Source organism: Artibeus jamaicensis, unplaced genomic scaffold, assembly GCF_021234435.1.
Source record: "Artibeus jamaicensis isolate MK-2021 breed Jamaican fruit bat unplaced genomic scaffold, CSHL_Jam_final contig_64, whole genome shotgun sequence".
NCBI classification, from domain to species: domain Eukaryota; kingdom Metazoa; phylum Chordata; class Mammalia; order Chiroptera; family Phyllostomidae; genus Artibeus; species Artibeus jamaicensis.
Window position 1 is genome coordinate 3,260,894 of NW_026521911.1, and position 21,352 is coordinate 3,282,245.

General features: G+C 47.5%; 2 protein-coding genes across 4 annotated transcripts in view; one reads left to right on the plus strand and one right to left on the minus strand.

Moving 5' to 3' along the window:
- The window catches only part of RNF169 (ring finger protein 169), an 80,344-nt gene extending 74,218 nt beyond the window's left edge, over window positions 1–6,126 (plus strand). The window contains exons 6-7 of one of the 3 annotated variants that reach the window (XR_005082980.2): window positions 116–4,464; window positions 4,580–6,126. Coding sequence is in view for 2 of the 3 variants with exons in the window: in XM_037148647.2 (XP_037004542.2) it covers window positions 116–1,300 (1,185 nt within the window). In the remaining variant the exon portion in view is untranslated. Of the gene's footprint in view, window positions 1–115 lie in introns of all 3 variants that reach the window. The other 2 variants (XM_037148649.2, XM_037148647.2) reach the window with 2 other exon arrangements.
- A 4,321-nt stretch (window positions 6,127–10,447) lies between these two features.
- The window catches only part of XRRA1 (X-ray radiation resistance associated 1), a 60,029-nt gene continuing 49,124 nt past the window's right edge, over window positions 10,448–21,352 (minus strand). Inside the window, exons 14-19 of the mRNA XM_053670786.1 lie at window positions 20,861–20,976; window positions 17,497–17,838; window positions 12,631–12,868; window positions 11,778–11,893; window positions 11,536–11,641; window positions 10,448–10,923 (exon numbers count right to left, since the gene is read on the minus strand). Of these exons, the coding sequence (XP_053526761.1) occupies window positions 10,670–10,923; window positions 11,536–11,641; window positions 11,778–11,893; window positions 12,631–12,868; window positions 17,497–17,838; window positions 20,861–20,976 (1,172 nt within the window). The 3' untranslated portion in view covers window positions 10,448–10,669. The remainder of the gene's footprint in view (window positions 10,924–11,535; window positions 11,642–11,777; window positions 11,894–12,630; window positions 12,869–17,496; window positions 17,839–20,860; window positions 20,977–21,352) is intronic.

A 21,352-nucleotide genomic window follows, 5' to 3' on the forward strand; every position in this document is an offset into this window, starting at 1 on the left:
TCACCTTCACATCTTTATCCATTTTCTTGCCCTTCCTCTCCTTATACCTCTACCATTGTGAAGGAATTACAAAGCAAGCTATGTATGTATGTATAATCTTTTTAATCTCTTTCAGGTGACCACTATAACCCCAACCACCAACCCCATCATTGGTGTTCTCTTGTCCACTCAGAACAACCGCTGCCTCTCTGCCCCTGACTTGACCGTTGAAAAGCGTCTGCCCTTCAGCTCCCTCTCATCCTTGTCTTCCCTGCAGAAGCCTGAGCGCTCCATTAGCCCTGAGAGCAATGACAGCATCTCTGAGGAACTCAACCATTTCAAGCCCATTGTCTGCTCACCGTGTACTCCTCCCAAGAGACTCCCTGATGGCCGTGTGCTAAGTCCCCTCATCATCAAATCAACACCCCGCAACCTAAACAGAAGCCTGCAGAAGCAGACTTCTTATGAGGCCAGTCCACGGATCCTCAAAAAGTGGGAACAGATCTTTCAGGAGCGGCAGATCAAAAAAACCCTTTCAAAAGCCACCCTTACTTCCATGGCTCCAGAAACAGGGGACGATTTGCTAGTGTCTGAAGTTACCCATTCTAGCAAAGAGAAACCACTTCCGACTTTAAACACAAGACTGTCCAGTGGGCCTGTCCTCTCTGAGTGTACTGGACCCACCCCCACCGACCTGGAGTATCTCCCCTCTGTTAGCCAAACAAAAGCAGAGCAGGGCAGTGACAGGAAAAGGAACACTGAGATCCCAGTGGAAACCTGCTCTTCTTCAGAACTTAGAGTGGGAGCCAGTGGGACTCCTTTGGAGAGAGAGCAGTTTGAAGGGTCAGAGTCAAGCTCAGATGCCAAGTTAGACAAAGCTTGTATAAGTACAGCCATGAAAATCTCGGCAGTTAATTCAGTTCTGTCCAAAAACAGTGTTTTGGGTGGGGTCTTCAAAACAAAGAAACAGCTGAAGACAGTGAATCATTTTGATCTGCCTAATGGTATCCTGGCAGACAACCTAGGGGAGGAGCCACTTCCTTCCTTGCGTCGGGGCCGGAAAAGACACTGCAAGACCAAGCACTTGGAACAAAATGGCTCCCTTAAGAAACTACGACAAAACAGTGACAAGGTGGGTCTGGCCCCGGCAGACCCTATCCTGCGAGAGATGGAGCAGAAATTGCAGCAAGAGGAAGAGGATCGACAGCTAGCTCTGCAGTTGCAGCGCATGTTTGACAATGAGAGGCGGACTGTGAGTCGGCGAAAAGGAAGCGTGGACCAGTATCTCCTACGATCCAGCAATGTGGCCGGGTCCAAGTAGTGCCTCCTGAACAGTGTTACTATCTCTAAGAGGTCTTCGGGCTTGGTCATTTATCCTCAAGAACAGAGCGTTCTCACTTTGGGTTTCTTTTAATGGCAAAATCTGAGAGGTTCCAGGGATTTGTAGTCTAAATCCAAGAAAACTGCATCTTTGCCTCCTTGTGACCAAGGCCAGAGGCACTCCCTACCCCCTAAGTGACCCATGCCTGAGTGCTTCTGGGCCCGATCTGGTGGCACTCACTTGGAATGAGCACATGGCCAGGGTTAGAAATGGTAGAGGAAAGAGGGATACCTTCTCAAACTGATAGACCTCCTGACTTCTTTTAATAGGGTGTATTTTTACATCAGCTTTGCAGATAAAAATAAGTTCGATGATTTTCAAGGAAGTGGAACAGTATAGTTCTTTGGCAGATCCAAAAAGATTATGTTAGCCCTTCTTCTGACCCCTGTCACAAGTAAATATTCCTAATGAAATCAGTTGAGTTTATGCTTCTACAAAAGCTAATTAACATTTCCTGTTTAAAAAATAACATTTGATTACTGTTCTATAGTTGACAACCATCTCACAGTCATTGTTTAACTTGGTCTTACAGGAGACCTGACACATAAATGGGATTGACCCCATTTTTTTACGATAAAGCTGCAGTGCAGGTATTCAGGCTCTCTCAACTAAGTGGCATGGCCCAGGCTGACCACTGGGTCTCCTGACCACAAATCCCATGGATTTCCCACACTAACAGGTTGTTGTAATGGACTGCAACCCAAGGTCCTGCCAGGGGAGCCTAGGGAAAGCTAGCTAGGCATTGAGTACCCATTGTACAGAATCCACATGCAGACCATTGAGAATGACTAGAACTGTACACACAGGGTGTACAGTTAGCCCCACCCCCACAGTTTACAGCCTTCTTTTTTCTGCTGTTCCACCCTGTAAGATAAAGGACAGTTGGACATTATTTCTCTCCACATGGCTAAGGGTTATCTGCAGTGTTGATCTAAAGTCCAAAAAGTTTGCCCAGAAGTCAGGCAAGAACAATGCTGAAACTCCATACTATGGAAACAAGGTATCTAGCTGAATGCAGCTGGTAAATTCAGTCCCATGGACCTTTGGGGTTTATTTTCCTTAACAGCTGACACCATGTGTCTTTTGCATCCCTGGTGGTGCTTGGTGCTTCTGCCCATCTGGGCTCATTGAGAATAGTGATTAAGATAGGATTTTAGGGAATCTCAAATGGGCTGGCATTCCCTGTGCATGTATGAGCTATTACTATAAAGTCATGTAACTGGCATTTAACAAACCTTCCAGAGCTTCTATATCCCAATGTATGTTGTCCCCTTGAGTAGCCCTAGAAGGGTACTGCACATTTTCCAATGAGGTTGCCATTGGTGTAAACACTTCTGGAATTGTCCTCAAAGTCTAGAAACATCTGGAAACATAGACCCCTAAAATGTTAGAACTGGAAGGGACCTTAATGGTCATCGATTCCAATTTCTTCCTCTTATTAAGGCAGAAGCTGAGATCCAGAGCAGTGACTCACTGACCAAGGTTCCCAGGGATTTACTGTATCATCTTATTTTGCTCCTTCTCAGGAGATTTGCCTCCCTTCTCTGAGCAAATCTTTGTAATCATTTGGAGTTATAGGAGAGAGAATTTTACGTTCGGAAGCAGTCAGAAGCTGTTCAAAGCCTCTGGAGGAGAGGGTGGGTTAACAAGAGGGTGTGGAGCCATAAAGGGGGTGCAGCTGTAAAGCAGAGCAGAGCTCATAAACAGTTCCCAGAGGGAGGTCCCAGAGATGCCTTAAGCATTTTGGTGATCATTGAGGTACAGGGACCCTCTTCCATGACTGCTTTGGTGGGCAGGGCCACTCACCTGAATGTATGTATTCTGTGTTTCCTGGGTCTGTGCGTGCACACATGCAGGTGTATGTTTAAAAACATACATCAGTCTCATTACTTTGTATTCACGCCACTTCAGTTCTAGGTCCTACCAGCAACATGTGCCCTCCACAGGCTGCTGGAAGGTGTAGGTACCCAAGAGAGAAGAGCTGGCACTGGTCTGCAGAAGACAGAGAGGGTGACTCACTAAAGGCCCTTAGAGAAAACACCGGTTACTGCCGTTTCAGATAGTTCCTTTTTGATCTTCGTCAGTGTTATTGGGAGGCTAGTCTCATTGGTAGTAGCAAAGGCACTTATTTTTCCATTTGGCACCTTTTTCTATATCTCTAGTAATTCAAAAAATACTTTTCAGTTGGAACCAATTTTTGTTTCTGGAAAAAATAAATATTTTAATAGAAAAAGATATATATTTTAATTATTTCCCCAGAGTAATAAGAAATCACATAGTGGAAACAACACATTTTAATTTCCGATGTAGGGTGAAAAGCTACTCTTGTCAAGCCAATATTCCGAATTCTGAATCCAGCTTCCCAACTGCCCTTGGCCCTGCTGTGGTGCCTGCAGCGCACTGATGGTTGTTCTCCATGCTTCCACCTGAGCAGTTTAGGTTAAGGAGGGAGGAGGCTTAATCTTTAATCTGCGTGGCTTTGGAGGAGGCAAAACCACTAAGGTATCTGTATTTTAAGATGCTTCCCATACTTAATAACTAAAACCTGAACACTTTTTCTTTCTGAAAAGTTTCCCTCTCTTGATTGTGAAGTTGGTTACAAATGGAGTTCTTGACCTGAATTCTTTGGAGAAAAAAGGGAGAAAGACAAGGTAGGAAAACAGAATGCTGGAGAGGGTTTCTCAGCTAGAACAAGACAGACACTGTTTCACAAAGCAAACACATTACTCACAAATCATTGGCATCTGATTCACCATACAAATTCCCCATGCCCTACTAACTCTGTTCCTTGCGTGTATGCATATTTTTGTTTTTGTTATTAAAGGAGAAGTTATGAGAAGTTGGAGGATGGAAGTCATTCTGATGGGGAATCTAAGAACTGTGGTTGCCCTGAGAGGGGGGCTCTCAGCCCTTTTCCATGGGGGGAAACCCTGTGGGAGTGTATCATGACTCTGCTGATTGCTGCCTGTTGGAAGACGGCATCTGGGCCTGTTTGGTCAGTGTCAGATCAGGGGAGTGTGGGTCCAGCCCAGCCCCTTTCATGTAGTTGCCTCTTTTTTAAAAGATTAATTCTTTTTCACTGAGGCTTCCTAGGAAAACCTTTTGTAAGTGGCTTCGTTTATTTTTTTTAAATTTAATTTAAAAATTTTGCCTGGAGGGAGCACTGGTGATAAATGCTTTTTCTCTGTGTTTTTTTCTTTTGTTTGCTTTTCCTAAAAGAAAAATGCCCTTAAGAGATCAAAGCTGCTTAATTAATTGCTGTATGATTACAAACTGACAAACTGACTACAATGGGAAGCTGCCACTGCTTGACTGGTGATGCTGATGACCGAAGGCTGTGCTGTCATCCTTTCTGCTCCATTCGACAGATTTCCTGAGCTTCGGACTTGTGCCAACTTGTGCTGGGTCGTGGAGCCACGAAGATGGAGAGGACGGTTCCTGCTCTGTGGAGCTCAGTGTCCGATGGAATGTATTTGAATGTGTATGTGGCTGGAGAGTCTGTGAATGGTCTTGTGAAAGGCCACTTCTTCCATAGTGAAGATCTTGGATGGTCCCACTCAAGATGCTGTCCAGCACCAAGCAGGCCACCTCGAACATTTTAAATATTCCCATCAGTATTTGTGAATTTGGTTGCAACACCGCTTTCCATTACCTAAGTGATTTTACTAGAGGAGAATGAATTTCATCCTCCAGTGATTGCAGGACAGTAAGATCTCATCAGAAGCTGCTTCTAGTATAAGCCCCAAGAAATGAGGCAAGCTGAGGATCACTGACACGGTCAGAGGTCCACGTCTCCACTAGTAACCTCCTAACCTCTTTAGTCCGGCCTCTCAGCTGGGGATGGTGGCAGCTGGGTTTTTTCCTTTTTCCTGCCTGGCTTTTCACTGACATGGAAGGCCAGCAGGAGGAAGGAGAGGAAAATTGAAGGCTGGATTCTAATCATCAAATATGTAGCTGGAATGGGCATGGAAGTCATTCCAGTCAAACTCTTCCTCCTTCCATCCGTCTTCTTTTTTAAAAAAATTAGGAACTTAATGTCCAGTACCCTGTGCCCTATTTGATATGATAATTTTCTAGGTCTGAATAGCCATTTAAGTTACACACACATACTCACATTTTGATAATGAGGGGGCATCCAGATTATTTAGGAGACTTTGTTTTACTGGCTTCCTGATTTCTTCAGTTGGATTGAAAATGCACCTGTATCCCCCTGAATGCGCATCTGGGTGGGGAGAGCCCCCACAGTGTGAGTAACCTGGGTGTGGAATCTGGGGAAGTGATGTGTTTTTATTGGAACAGCCACTTTAACTACCAAGGGTTAACACCCAGCCAGCCCTTCATTTTTCTTTGAAAATCAAGAACTTAGGGACTTAAATCTTTTAAAGCCAGCCTTTTCCTTCAACCTACAGAGTGGTCTGTTGGCCTAATTTTTAGAGTTGATTATAGCTGCTTATAAATTCTTGGGACTCAGTGAGGAAGCAGGTCTGCTTTTTGGGTGTTGGAGCGCAGTGGGATTCTAGGGACAGAGGCTGCTAAATAGATTTTTTTCTCCAAAGAGAATCTAGAAATGTATCTTTACACATGGTTATTATTCACTGTAATTTTCTGAAGATCGTGCTACAGAAAAAGATACTTTGAGATATATAGAGATCACCACTTTAGAGATGGTTAAATGGGATGAAGGAAAAGTGCCAAGACTGTATGTGCACATTGTTGTATGTATTACCAGTATTTTTTCTTCCTAAGAAAAATATTTACACACTTTGCTTTGTGAGTACATGCTTCCTTAATGTCTTGTCAATAAGTGTGGGAGACAACCTCAAACTTGGAGCAGATTCCCTCGCTGTGCTTTCTGATGTCTTAAATCAAGAACTTGTTTGACAAAGCCAAGGTGAGACCAGGCTTGCTTATCGTCCTTTCCTCTAATAAGGGATAAAAACAGGCAATGCACCCTTCAAAGATGAAGCTGCTAAGAGCTCCAGAGTAGCTTTTGGGCCCTGGCTCCTGAAGGCAGCCGTCAGATTCTCCCTGTTGGCCCTGCCCACCCTCCATGCTGTGCCACCAACAGGAGCAGGGGTCTGCCTCGGTGAGGTCAACCCTTAGCCTCCAGCAGAACACTTAAAGTCCTCAGGAGAGAATGGGTAACTGTGCAAGGGAAGAATGGTTATTATAAGTGCCAGCTTTTTTTGGCACTTCATGTGGTTTACTCTCACTTTTTTTATACAAACATCGTTGTCATTAGGGCCTATACCCCTCCCACCTAGAAATAAAACATGGGTTGTGTATTAGTTTTATTGAGCCTGCTGTGCCCATTAGAATTGGAGAAGGGGCTTGATGCTTGTGGACTGCTGCCGCTGGCCACCTCTCACACTCATCATGGAGAACATTTTGACAAAAGGTAGAGGACTTAGAACAGGGCATGCCCTGTTGGGGATGCTTGTGCCAACAAAGGAGTGGGACAAAGTCAAATGGGATGGTTGTTATTTGTTTAAGCGGTACCAAAGTGCATTCTTCGATGGATGTTTACCTGCTTGAGGAGAGGCCCAAGTTGAAAGTACATAGTAAAGCAAACTCATGAAAGAAAATGTTCTGTTTCTAGTCAAAACTCTCATCTCTGGAGAGCAAGCTCAGGCAAATCTGGACAAAGCTTAGACTGTGTGTGTGTGACTTTTGATGCTGTCTTTGCTCTGGGAGATGCCCCTGTTGGAATGTCTTGCCTTGGCATTTGGGATGATGGGAGGAATTCGCAGGGTGGGGTTTGTGGTGTACAGCTACATCTTCTGAGTTCTAAGTTATTTCCAATTTACAGCGTTTACTCTCAACTATTCTTCGAATAAATGTACCAAGACAGAATTTGAGTAAAGAACACATGGTACGGGGTGACATTGTCCTTGCACATTAGGGCTGTACTCAGAGCATCTTGATTTTTAAAAACACCTTCTCGGAACCATTACTCAGGAACTCATCAAAACCCCCTTGCTGTCAATCCTTGCTGCAGGACAAACCCCCATTTGTCCTCCACCAGAGAACAAATGTACCCATTTCTTGTAAACTTGTAAAGCTAGTTTGAAGGACTGATGCAAGAGTCTATGCCACCCATGGTAAACCAGCACTTGAAGGACCTTTGAAATCATCTGGCCCAAGCTCTTCCTAAAGAGGGTCGTTAAAATGATTTGCAAGAAACATGCCCTGGCTGGTATAGCTCAGTGGATAGAGTGTGGGCCATGAACCAAAGGGTTGCCAATTTGATTCCCAGTCAGGGCACATGCATGAGTTGCAGTCCAGGTACCCTGTAGGGGCCACATGAGAGGCAACCACACATTGATGTTTCTCTCCCTCCCACTCTCTAAAAACAAATAAGATCTAAAAATGATTATTTGTAAGAAACAACATAGCTAGTTGGAGATATGAGAGCATATTGATTGTCCCTTGGGTCCTAAAATAACAGAAATGCTCTGCACCCACACTTGCTAATTACCCAATAGCCCCGTGCTCTGAAAGGGGTGGCCTCATTACAGGTGGGCAACTGGCCCTGACATAGCCTGGAAGCTGGGACCTCTGATTCCAAAGTCACTGATTGCTCTTTCTGCTGCCCTGGCTCAAAACCTCAGGGAGGTGTCACCCTCCTCCGCTGGTCTTGGCTAACATAGAGCTCCAGTTGCTCCCTGGGCTGCCTTTTCTCCTGGACTGGGCCTTGTGCGGCTGAAGAGAACAGTCTCCCCTCACACCCACTGCAGGGGTGGAGGCGTCCTGAGGCAACAAGCACTGTGAGGCACAGCCTGCATCTAAATCAGTTTTCTCTCCTGTGTCCACAATCAACTCTCCCGGGTGCTCACTGGTGCCTTGGATAAGCGATTAGGAAAAACAGATGGGCCTACCTAATTTTGAAGAGTTGGTGGGAGAAACTATTCTGTTTTGCTCTTGTTTGAAGATTGGAGAAGGCCTGGAAAGTGGCAGCCAGCTTCCCATCTGCTCATGGAGGAGGGACAGGGCTGTGGATGAGTCAGCCCAGGGGGCGAAGCAACTAATGGTGGGTGGATCGGATGTGCTGGGGAGAGAGATGTTGCTGACGACGGGGAGGGTGGCTACCACCCAGAGGGCCTTGATTAGTTATGAATGCTGGTTCATTTCACAAATCTAGTCTGAGGCTTTACGCACTGAGATAAGGACTAGGTCATATCTCTTCAAAAGCACAAAACTGAAGTTTGCTCAGTGAAGAACCTTCCCTCAAAGTGTGTTTTTAACACCATAAAGACCCAGAGAGATCGAAAACTCCATTGCTGCTATGGGTAAGGTTAAATGGGCTGCCCTGTATCATAGAGCACATAAGAAGGTTGAACCTGGTTATGTGACTAAATCCAGATAATCCAGAGAGAGAAGTGAGTTGGACACAAGTGGTAAATGACCCCGTGGCTTCCAGAGAAGCAGCAGTTCACAGCCTGGCAGGGTGGGTTAGTAATCTGACACCCTGCCTTAAAATAGGCAGGTTGGAGCGCTGTGTTTTCTTGGTAGGAACAGGATCATTTTAAGGGGAGTCTGAGGCTGTGTCTGTGGGAATGTGCCCAGCTTTGGCTTCCAGTGACTTAGCCATAGCTGTGTATAACCTCGTTAAGATACCCAGCCTGAGCTATTTCCCATTTCACCCACAAATTCAATCTTACTGAGTATTTCCTGGATTCAGGCCCTACACTGAGCACCGCGGGTGCCATTTGTTGGTGTACTGCATTGTGATGTGCAATGAGGTCATACTAGGTCACAAAAAAGGAAGGCCTTTTGGGAGGAGCAGAGTTTGGGAGGAGAGTGTGTTTTTAACACCATAAAGGTTTTATGGTGTTAAAGGAGGTTTTTAACACCTCCTTCAGTTTGGGAGGAGAGTTCAAGGACGTACTTGAGCTGAGGCTGAAAGGAAGAATAGAAAATACTAGCTCCTATGTAGTGTTGCCTAGTTCTCTTCCTAGATGAGCAGAGTTGCTGTGAGCCTCCTTCCTGGGGGCCCCAGGAGACTCACGGTGGTGAGTCAGCAACATGTGCCCTTACAGGAATGCTGCTGTGGGCAACACTGTATCACCCCAGGTGCTCGACTGAATGCGTGAGACATGGATGACTTTATCACTTGTTATGCATATGTGACTGTATAAAGGGACTGTGCCTGGTATGGTAAATATTTAACTGGTCACATGTGTGAGACAGGTTGAGTATGATACTATGCAAATAATCTGTGTCCTAATAGAATCTCACACTTGAAATTTAGCATACACTCCATGCTTCTCCTATCAGATCAGTGGCTACAAGGCTTATTTCTAGAATCACTGTAATTACAGCTTAGGTTGTAGAAGTTTGTGTCTTGCTGAGAATCCTTAATTCTTGCCCAACTGTTCCCTGGTTCCCGGGAACTGCAGGCCCCTCCAGGAGAGTAGCAGCGAGGGTTACCCAGGTGACTAGGTCACACCCAGTATCTATCCCCAGAAGCACATCTCTGGAAGTCAGACCCATTGGCCTTCTCCAGATCCTCCTCTGTAGTGGGTGCTGACTCCTGGGCATGCATAAGAACAGGCAACCAACGCCACAGGCTGCCTTGGCCAGACCAGTTACTTACGTGTGCTCAGGGTGACCTTGCACAGCACACCACGTTTGCACGTGGGACTTCAGTTCGTGTCCTGGGTTAGGGTGCCTTGGGAAACTCCATGTATGCCCTCTCCTCTGCTTGTTCCAACTTTGCGGCCATGGTTATCTGGTAAGGGAATTCCTAGTCCTCTCTTCCTCCCTTCTCCACATTTGCCCTCCCAACAGGAAGAGCACCATTTCTGGACCTTGGTGGCCTCAATTCTGCCACCCCCTCCCAACATGCACAGACTTTTTTGGCTGTGGGCAGGTTATTATCTGAGCCTTAGATTCTGTGCTGCTTCTCTGTCCCATCATCTGTTTTCTACCCCAGAGGTCAACGCAACTCTGCTGGGCATGGATAATTCAGGCGGGTTTCCCGTAGGACTTGAGGGGCATGGATCAAGCCTGGGACCTTTCCCCAGTGGGACAGCCTGGCACAGGCTCCAAGAAAGAACATGGATTCCTCTGCGCTGTGCACCGGCTCTTTATTGCTGCTGGGCCAGGGCCTGGGTCCCGCCCAGCCTAGGAAGGGGAGGTCCTGATGATCTCCCTGCTCTGTGGCCAGCCAGCAAGCCTGAGCTGAGCTGTGAAACCGGCACCCAGCCATACCCACCCGAGCTGGCCTGGAGGCTCCATCCAGGGTGTGGAGCCCTCAGGGCAGGTGTGGGGCACAGGCCAGGGGTGTGCATGGCCCTGTATGCAGCTCTAGCCTTTTGAGTCACTGGTCGTGGGCTCTGGGCAGAACTCATCCATGAGCTGGAGGAAGCGGCAGAACTCAGGCTGGCCCTCGCTCAGGGCCGGGTGGGCGGCAGGTGGCGCTGGGGTCCTGAACACCTTCTGCAGCGAGCACCGCACCAGCTCCCGGTAGCGAGCTCGGAATTCCTTCAGCAGGCGCTTGGCCTCCAGGTACTGCTGCTGGTTCACCAGCCGCCGCTCGGTGCGCCGGTGCAGGACAGCGCCTGTGGGGAGAGGGGCCAGGAGGGCAGCAGGCTCACTCAGGGTCTCACCGGCCCAAGGAGGTGGGCCTGGGTCTAGACCCTCTCCCCCCTGCCCCCTCCCTAAATTGGGATGGGGTGAGAAGGGCATTGAGGAGCATCAGGAAGCCAGCAGTGTCCCCTCCTGATCCTACCCCAAGCCTTAGTTCCAGTACTTAACATGCGATGTGACTCTAGGCAGCTCCCTGCCTCACTCGGGTCTCGTTTTCTCCATCTGCACACGGGAAGGGCTGGAGCACATACTCCTAAGGGCCCTTCCTGCTCTGACACAAGCCCTTTGCCCTGTTCCAGCAGATGGGTAAACGTCTAGATCACAGGTGGCAAACACAAGGCCTTCGGGCTGGATCCAGCCCTTCCACCTTGTTTTACCTGGCCCAGCACCTTGTTTCTACCCGGCGGCAGCACTGAGCTCCTTGCCCCTAGTTAAGGAGTAGTTACATTTGTACAGTCCTAGAATTACATTTGGCCCTTCGAAGGCGACCATGAAGCTAATGTGGCCCCCCGTGAACATGAGTTTGACACCTGTGTTCTAGATCCCGGGTTTGGCAACTGAGGACTGGGGGGCCAGAGCCATACCTAGTGGGGCCTCTGTGATGTTCCGGGGGTCCCGCATGCGAATGAGGATGTCATCCAGCAGCTGGGCTCGAGTCTTCCGTGGGGGCGGAATAGGGATCCTCTGGGCCTGACAGGAGGTAAGGGAGGAGAGTGTTCCCCAGTCCACGCTCGGTCTCTCCTGGCCTCACCTCCACACAGTCACCGCCACAGGCAGGGAAGCAGTCCTGAGGGCGGTCTGCACACTCCGTGAAGCGCAGGCTTACCCGTCTCTCCTTGGGAACGTAGTGCCTCTGGAGGGCGTCCCGCCGGGGCTTGGAGGAGCAGTACAGGACCGGGTGCTTGAGCATGTGCTGCAAGGCCTGTGCGTTCTTCTGGATCCCTAGGGCCCGAAGGCGAGGTGGAGTCCAGGCACTTCCCCCTCCTCCTCCTAGATGCCTCCCCCAATTTCTTCATCCCCCACAGAATAGTGGCCCTGGGCAAAAGGAGGAGAAGGCCCCGTCTCTCCCTGGCCTGTTGAAGTGTCAGAGGTTCCATCAGTGGTTCAGTGAATACCGAGCCCCTCTAAGCAAAGGCTGAGATAGGAAGAACACCGATCGGGGAAAGGGGCTGGCCCCAGGGTGACTCCGCCAGCCTCGGGGGGTTACACTGCGGGGACTGGCACCCAGGAGAGCACGGCCGAGCACCAGTTCTTTTGAAAGAACCAAAACTGTTAACACACCAGTCAGATATAAGGGCCTCAGAAACGGCACAGGTTTCCTTGCCTTAAACCAAATAGGATTTCGGATGTTCAATATGGGGGCTTAACTGGGAACCTGGCCAGTCTGGGTGTTTGTTCATCAAACCCTTCCTGGAGAGACTTTTCCAACCAGAGCTAGCCCCAGACTGGCTGGAATCTCTGAACAGCTGTGACTGCCCAAGGCCAATTAAGGCCCTGGCCAGGGGTCCTGCATGTAGGGCCCCAAACCAGGACACCCTCAAGGGGCCCTTTGACAGACATTCAGATGGAAGACAGCACCCTGCTCTGGAAAAGAGCCTCAGCACCAGCACCAGCTTTGCCCTGACTTGATCTGGGCTGTGGAGAGGGGCCCCTGCCTTGCAGGCACTCTCCTCACATACCTTTTGGCTCAGTGAAGGCCGGGTCAGGCTTGGCTGTCAGCAGCTCCTCATAGCCACGGTACTTGCTGGAGACTGAGGCAGGTAGAAGCTTCCTCCGAGCCTTCTTCACCTCTCTGGGTGCTGGAGGTGGTGGTCTTGGTGGTGGTGGTGGTGGTGGTGGTGGTGGTGGTGGTGTTCTTTGGTCTTTCTCCACCTCTGATTCATCCCTCTGGAGATTGGAGTAAGGCAGCCCACTCACCTGTACCCAGGAAGAAAAACATACTCATTCAATCCACTAACACTTCTGATCATCAACTCCGTGTGGGTCCCCATGCTGGGCCCTGTTAAGGGCAAGAACCGAGACTGGGGTGAGAGGAGACAGACATGAAAATAGACAATGACCATATACCAAAGATCAGAAACAAGACAAGGATGTCTGCTTTCACCTCTTATGCAATGTAGTACTGGAAGTCCTAGCCACACACCCAGACAAGGAGAAATAAAAGACCTCCAAATTGGAAAGGAAGAAGGAAAACTGTGATTATTTGCAGATAAGGTGATACTGTATATAGAGAATCATAAAGACTCCACCAAAAAACTACCGGAACCAATAAATGAATTCAGTAAAATAGCAGCATACAAATTAACATCCAGGAATCAGTTGCATTTTTATACACCAATAATGAATTATCACAAAAGGAAACTAAGAAAACAATCCCATTTATAATTACATCAAAAATACCTAGGAATAAATTTAACCAAGGAAGTAATAGACATATATTTAGAAAATGATAAACCGCTAAGTGAGAGAGAAGCTGAAGATATAAATAAGTGGAAGCACATACTGTGTTCATGGACAGTAAGGATTAGCATCCTTAAAATGTCCACACTACGCAAAACAACCTACAGATTCAATACAATTCCTATCAAAATACCAATGACATTTTTCACAGAATTAGAACGAGTAATCTGAAAATTTATGTGCAATCACAAAAACACCAGAATAGCTTCAGCAATAATGAAAAAGAAGAATAAAGTCAGAAGTATCATGCTATCTGATATCACACTAACCAGAAGGCCATTGTAATCAAACAGCATGGTACCAGCATAAAAACAGACATATAAATCAATGGAACCAAAATAAACTCACACCTATATGATCAATTAGTATTTGACAAAAGAGGTAAGAACATACAGTGTGGTAAAAATGGTCTATTCCATAAATGGTGCTGGAAAAATTGGACAGATGCATGCAAAAAAATGAAACTAGACCATGTCCTTACACCATATATAAGAATAAACTCAAAACGGGTTAAACATTTACATGTAAGGCTCAAAATTATAGAACTCCTAGAAGAAAACATGGGTAACAAAATTTCTGATATTTCTCTTAGCAATATTTTTTCTGATATATCTTCTTGGTCAAGGGAAACAAAAGAAAAAAATAAATGGGACTACATCAAACCAAAATGTTTTTGCACAGCAAAGGACACCATCAACAAAATGAAAAGACAGCCTGTTTAATGGGAGAACATACTCACCAGTGATACATCTGATAAGGGGTAAATATCCAAAATTTATAAATAACTCATATTACTCAATGCCAACCCCCTGCTGAAAAGAATCCATTCAACACCTATATGCCAAAATGGGCAAAAAACCCGAACAGATACTTCTCCAAAGAGGACATACAAATGGCCAATAGACACATGAAAAGATGCTCAATGTTGCTAATCATCAGAAAGATGCAAATTAAAACCACAATCAGATATCACCACACACCTGTCAGAATGGCCATCATCAATAGAGCCACAAATGACATGTGTTTGCAAGGGTGTGGAGAACAGGGAGCCCTCATGCCCCATTGGTGGGACTGCGGACTGGTGCAGCCACTGTGGGTAACAGTGCAGAGGCTCTTCAAAAAACTAAAAATGGAACTGCCTCATGGCCCAGAAATTTCACTTCTGAGTATGTATCTGAAGAAACCCAAAACAGTAATTCAAAAAAATATATACGCACTTTTATGTTCATTGCAGTGTTGTTTACAATAGCCAATCTATGGAAGCAGTCCAAGTGTCCAAAAGACAATTGGATAAGGAAGGAGTGCTACATATATACATTGGAATATTACTAGGCCATAAAAAGAAGAAAATATTATTTGCAAGCTCTAGAGGGTATTATGCTAAGAGAAATAAGTCAGAGAAAGACAAATTCATATCATTTCACTTACACGTAGAATCTAAAGATCAAAATAAACAAAACTGAAACAGACCCAGACACAGGAAGTGGACGGACGGCTGCCTGAGGGGAGGCAGTTTAGGGGACTGGGTGAAAGAGCTAATGGGACTGAGAAGTACACATTGGTAGCTACAGAACAGTCATGGGGATGTAAAGTACAGCATAGGAAACAGAGTCAATAATATTGTAATAAGTGTGTGTGGTGCCAGGTGGGTACTGGAAATAATGGGAAGAACACTTTGTAAACTATATGATGGTTTAACCACTATGCCATACACCTGAAACTAATACAAAATATTATTAAAAGTAAAATGTAATTGAAAATAGCCCTGGCTGGTGTGGCTCAGTGGATTGAATGCCAGCCTGCAAACCAAGGGGTTGCTGGTTTGATTCCTAGTCAGGGCACATGCCTGGGTTGTGGGCCAGGTCCCTGGTGTGTGGTGCATAAGAGACAACTACACACTGATGTTTTTCTCATTTTCTCCCTCCCTTCCCCTCTCTCTAAAAACAACTAAATAAGATTTTTAAAAGAAGAAAATAAATAAAGAAAAATAGCCCTGTCTGGTGTGGCTTAGCTGGTTGGAGTGTCATCTCATAAATTAAAAAAAACATGGGTTTGATTCCTTCCTGGTCAGGGAACATGCCTAGGTTGTGGGTTTGGTTCCTGGTTAGGGTGCCTAGAGGAGGCAACTGATCGGTGCATGTCTGTCACATCGATGTTTCCCTCCCTCCCTCCCTCCTTCCCTCCCTCCCTTCCCATCTTTCTGAAATCAATAAGCATGTTCTCTGGTGAGGATTAAAAAAGTAATTAAAAAATAAGTGGGGATGGCTGGGATGGGGGGGAAATGGAGACAACTATACTTCAACAATAAAAAAGTTTAAAAAATAAAGTATTTTTGGAAAAAAACTATATTTACTATAGCAGAGATGAGGAGTATAATAAAAAAATCAAGTGTGTTCCAGGAAGATTTTTTGGTATAGGAGTTAAAAAATATAAGAATACCAATCCTTCACAAACTTCCAAAAATTAGCAGAGAAGGAAGCGCACCCAACTAACTTTCCGAGGGCACTTTTACCCTGAAACCTAAACTAAGCAAGAAATCACAAGAAAGGAAAACTACAGGGTCGTATCCATATGAATATAAACAGAAAAATCCTTAAAATAATACTAGCAAACCGAATGAGCGATGTATAAAAAGGATTATATGCCGTGTCCAGGGGGGATTTATCCCAGGTATGCAAGGCAGATTTAATACCTGGAAACCAGATGTAATCAAATCTAACTCCCCTTTGTGATAAAAACAACAACAACAACAAAAACCCACCAACAAACTAGGAATAGAAAGAAATTTCTTCAACCTGATAAAGGACATTTATGAAAAACTCATTGCAACCATTATAATTAATGGTGAAAGATGAAAAGCTTTCCCACCAAGACCGGCAGTGAGACAAGGGTGTCAGCTCTTGCCATTTCTACTCAACGTTGTACCGGAGGTTAAAACCTTGGCATTTAGTCAAGAAAAAAAAAAAGATTTTTTTCAGTTGTGGTGACTCAGTTGTATTGCTTTGGCCGGTAGAAGGCTCGGAACTGACGTTGGCAGTGCGGCGCCCCCCCCCCCCCCCAGAGAGCAGCTGCGCACGGCGAATGTGTCTGAACGACAGCACTGCCCATGGACTGACCCTTTTCCTGTGCGAACTTTCCTTCATACAACACGCTCAGTTGTTGGTTCTTAATGCTTGTTTATTTATACTCTACTCCCAATATGTTCTGTTATAGCTCAGAAAGATACTCTTAGGCCGGATGAATATGCATGTCACTATAAGCCCCCTGTGGAGTAAGAAGTGGGTGGGTAGAAGAGAAGACCTAAATGTGTGGGTTGAATATACATTTTGGAAAGATCTGGCAGACTGGAGGGGCAGGACTGGAGGTGGGGAGATCAAGGAGGGTGCAGACACAATACTGAAGTTTAAGGGGACCCTGCCAACCCCTCCAGCCTTGTATTTCCTTTTCCTACAAGTCACCCGTCCATTGCACTGACGTGGAACCATTTGTGGCTCCTGCACGTGCCATTTAAAAATCCTCCCTCAGTATCCTGCCTGGGGCTGTTCACTCTGCCCTGAATGCCCTTGCTGCCTGCGTCCTCACCTTGTTAACTCCTACTCAGCCTGCAAAGCTCATCTCACTTGACCCTCTCTTCAGAAGCCTGCCCCCCCCCCCCCCCCGGGCCGTGGCAGAGGCATCCCCCTTCCTCTAGGCTTCCGGCTCCCGGGTTTCTCACTTTCAGCACTGGCTGTGTTCCTGGCCATCTCACCCATTAGCTAAAGACTGTGTCCCATCCATTTGTATTCCCAGCATCAGACATAAAACAAGGTGACATTAAGCAGACAAGCAGAGGCAGCAGCAACCCTTGCTAAAAACTGGTCAGAGCCACATCCCAGCCGGACCCCAGGTGTTATCTGTGCCACAGGACTATGACTTGTCCCTGCAGGTGTCCCTACTAGAAGCCATGAGTGAGTAGATCTCCTACAAGGGACTTCCGGACCTGCCATGTGCTGGCTTCCAGGGGCCTACAGCAGTCCAGCCAGCCAAGGGCTGCACCATCTGGGGGAACTGGGGACAAGTGGGCAGGGGCAGGAGGATCCAGGCACCTGTGTCAAGAAGACAGACTCTGTGCTCTTGGCGTCCTCATCTGACGGGTGCTCCGGGCTGATGTGGGCAGCAGTGTCGCTGTGGTGAGATGTGGTGTCTTCACTGTGCACAGTGGAGTTGGAGTGGATGGGAGGAAGTGGCACAAAGGACCGGCGGTGCACGGAAGGGCCCTCCAGGCCCTCGATGGGCATCTCTGGCATCAGAGAAGTGCCGTCAGCGGTGGGCAGCTCTCCAGGAAACCTTGATGCCGACATCTGCTTTGACGGAGACTTGACTGCAGTTGCAGGTAGGTGATGGAGAATCAGAGACTGCTTTGGCACCTTTGGGACTTGGGTTTTCACCTGTCATGGGAGGAGGGCTGGATTGGTTTACTTCCTAATTGGAATTTCTCCTCCTAAGAGCTCAGCCCCCTCAGGTCACTTGGTATAGTGATCAGAGCACTGGGTAAGGACTCACAGGGGCAGGAAGAGAGCAAAGTCACACTGAACTGGGCACCTGCAATGTGCCCTATGCATGGCATATGTTGTTTGTTTATATCTCTAAACTACCCAGAGAATAATTATCCTCATTTTATAGATGAGGAAATGGGCTCAGAGAGGTAAAATGACTTGTCCAACGTCACAGAGTTATTTAGTGGCAGAGCCTAATTGGGCCACCTAATTCCTGTCCTGGGCTCCAGGCCTCATTCTAAACCCCTGACCATAGCACTCTGGCCCTCAGTAGCCTTGTTCCTCTGTTCAGGGTTTAACACAGCACCCTTGACTGTCCTCAGGGACTCCTAGGAGGGAATGGGGGCGATGGCCCTGCATTTTCTGGAAGGCAGCAGCACCAGGCTCCATTCAGGATGCTGGTCCCTGCACCTTGAATAAAGATCCACAAGGTGCGTCTCTCTCAGGGTTCGGGACCAAGGAAATCACTTCCTTCCTGTTGAACTGCTCAGCTTCCTTAAATTAGCAGAAGCCTGTCATCTCTCTTCCCTCTTCCTTTGCCTCAGCTGCCAGGAGGGAGCCATGCTCAGCTTAGCTCTTCCTTCCCTCCCAAGTTACTTGGTAGGTTGATTTTATTCCTCATCAAAGAATAAAATCTTTGGCCCAGGCTGGTGTGGCTCAGTGGTTGAGTGCTGGCCTGTGAACTAAAGGGTTGCAGGTTTGATTCCCAATCTAGGGCACATGCCTGGGTTGTGGGCCAGGTCCCCACTGTGGGGGCGGGGGCACAAGAGGCAACCACACACTGATATTTCTCTCCATCTTTCTCCCTCCCTTCCCGTCTGTCTAAAAATAAATAAAATCTTTAAAAAAATAAAATCTTTGATGGTCCACTTATATCTATACTTTGATAGACAACGTAGTGAGTGGAAAGATCCTAAGCACTGTTGTTAGATGGGCTGCGATGCAGTTCTACCCTTTGAGCTTCCATGTCCTTCCCATGAGATGGGACAATAGTCCCTGCCCGGCCTGTATGGCAGAGTTCTCTCAAATGGGATGATGTGTGCAAATGTTCCTAACACACTAAAAAGGGTGAAGGATGGCTGTTTTACAAGCAATATTTCCTTTTTGAAAATATGTAAAACCTTAGTGTTTAGACTTGAAGCCTAGGGACCCAGAGTCTTTTTTCAGAACGTCCAAAACACCAAGCGTTATCATTTGTGGCTGGTGGGGAGAGGGCCACGGTTCCGTGGGGGGATGAGGGCTCACACAGCTTCTTGGTGACACGTTGGGTGGGGCCCGGCCTGCACTGGCGGGATTTCCGTTCCCTCCAGTTCTGTCCAAGCCCAGGCCAGAGGGAGGGCCAGTGGTCTTCGCCCATGTAGCTGACTGTGTGAAAGACCCAGAGTCTGCTGTGCGCGTTGGCCGGCTCTGTGAGCACACTGGGACGCAGCGTATCTCCCATCCAGCTAAAGGCCTAGCACACTCTCCAGTCCAGTCTGCACTGGCAGTTAGATGGTGTTGGCCTAGGTTTACAAAGCATTGATTGGCTTCTCATCTGGACACTGGACTTGTGTTTACCCTCTATAAGTCAGGACCTTAGAGGTTGTTTTGGATCTGAACACTAACTTTTTTTTTTAAGATTAAAAAATATATATTTTATTTATTTTTAGAGAGAGGGGAAGGGAAGGAGAAAGAGTGGGAGAGAAACATCAATGTGTGGTCGCCTCTCATGTGTCCCCTACTGGGGACCTGGCCTGCAACCCAGGCATGGGCCCTGACCGGGAATGGAACCAGCGACCCTTTGCTTCACAGGCCCATGCTCAATCCACTGAACCACACCAGCCAGGGCTGAACACTAACTTTTAACAAGGATGTTATGTTACCTCTCTGAGCCTGCTTCCTTGTCTGCGGTGCAGGTTGTGGGATAGCACGTGTGCAAGTGGCCGGCAGGGCATGGGGAGGGGCATGGGAGGTGGGGAGTGGATGTGCGCTTAGTGTCTGGCTCACTCTGGTTCCACCCTCCCCAGCTGCTGATGGGAAGGGAGGTAGTAGGATCCTTAGAGGAGGCAACAGACAAGAGAAAGATGATGTAAACCCTTTGAATATCTGTCTTTTTCTGGTTTTAAATGCTGCTCTGGTCCTATGAGGGCTCCAGACAAGAAAGAACTTGGCTGGGAGCAGAGGCAGGCTGTAGAGAGGGTGCCAAGGGGAAACTGTGCTTAACTTTCGGTACCAGCAATGCTCAGGCCAGCTCTTGGTTATAGAAAGACTAAAGTTCAGGTGGGAGAAGCATGTCACAGAAATTCTGAAATTCATCAGATGAAGGAGGGGTTTAACTTATTTTATGGCATCCCAGAAGGCAAGTCTAAGACCACTGGTTGGGGAAGGCCCAGCCAGAGGAAGCCGACGGCTCTCGACATGAGGAAATGCTTCTTAAGATTCAGGTAGGAGACGTGCACTCAGGCTGGCACAGCCCCCGTGGTTGCACGGGCAACTGTGACTCACACTCGCACGTGTCTGGTGATTTATCACATATTTTCACACGTGTTGCTTCATCCAATCCTCTCAGCATCTCAGAGAGGTGTCAGAGTTGGAAGCTGAAGTGCAGAGAGTGAAACTCTTGCCCAAGTTCAGACAGCTGTGGAAAGTGATGAGGCCTGGCTTATACCAGGGTCTTCTGATTCTCCCCACCTCTTGACAGTTCCTTCTCTGGGCTTCAGTTTCTGGGTAGAATTAGGGGGTGTGACTCAGTGACCTGCAAGTCCCTGCGGACACTGCCTTTTGAGTCTCTCTATCTCATCCCCCCTGGGTTTATCTGTATTAACAGAGCAAGGGAAGTACTGGCGCAGCTGGACCGCCGGGCTGGTCTGCCTGCCCTGACATGGGCTCCACGCCCTCTGGAGGTGGAGGGGGGGTCCCGTCTTGGAAGCCTCACCTTCCTCGAGGCCTTCCGAGGTATCAAAATGTGATGCTTAGCCTTCACTACTTTCCTTCGAATTAAGTGGATCCCCAGACGCTCCTGGAGGAAGATTTTTAGCAGTGGAGGGACCCCTGGAGCCATGGTGGGAAAATAAGATTATGGTTAGCTAACATTTACTGGGGCTTACTATGTATGGCCAGGGACTGTCCAAAACTGCTGTATGTATATTAGCTTACTTTTCACACCAACCCTAGGAAGTGGGTACCCATATTCCCATTCAATAGGTGAGGAAACCGAGGCACAGAAAGGCTGAGGAATTTGCTCAATGCACCAAAGGTGGTGTGGGGCAAGGATTAGAACTTTGCTGTGTCCTTCCAGGGCCCAGGATTCTAAAATGTCTTCAGTTGCCTCATCTTGGGCCGTGGATTCCGCTGCTGACACAGCAGCCACTGCATTCGGCGTGGTCTGGGACGGGACAGCCCTGCACACTCCCAACTGGCAAATGAG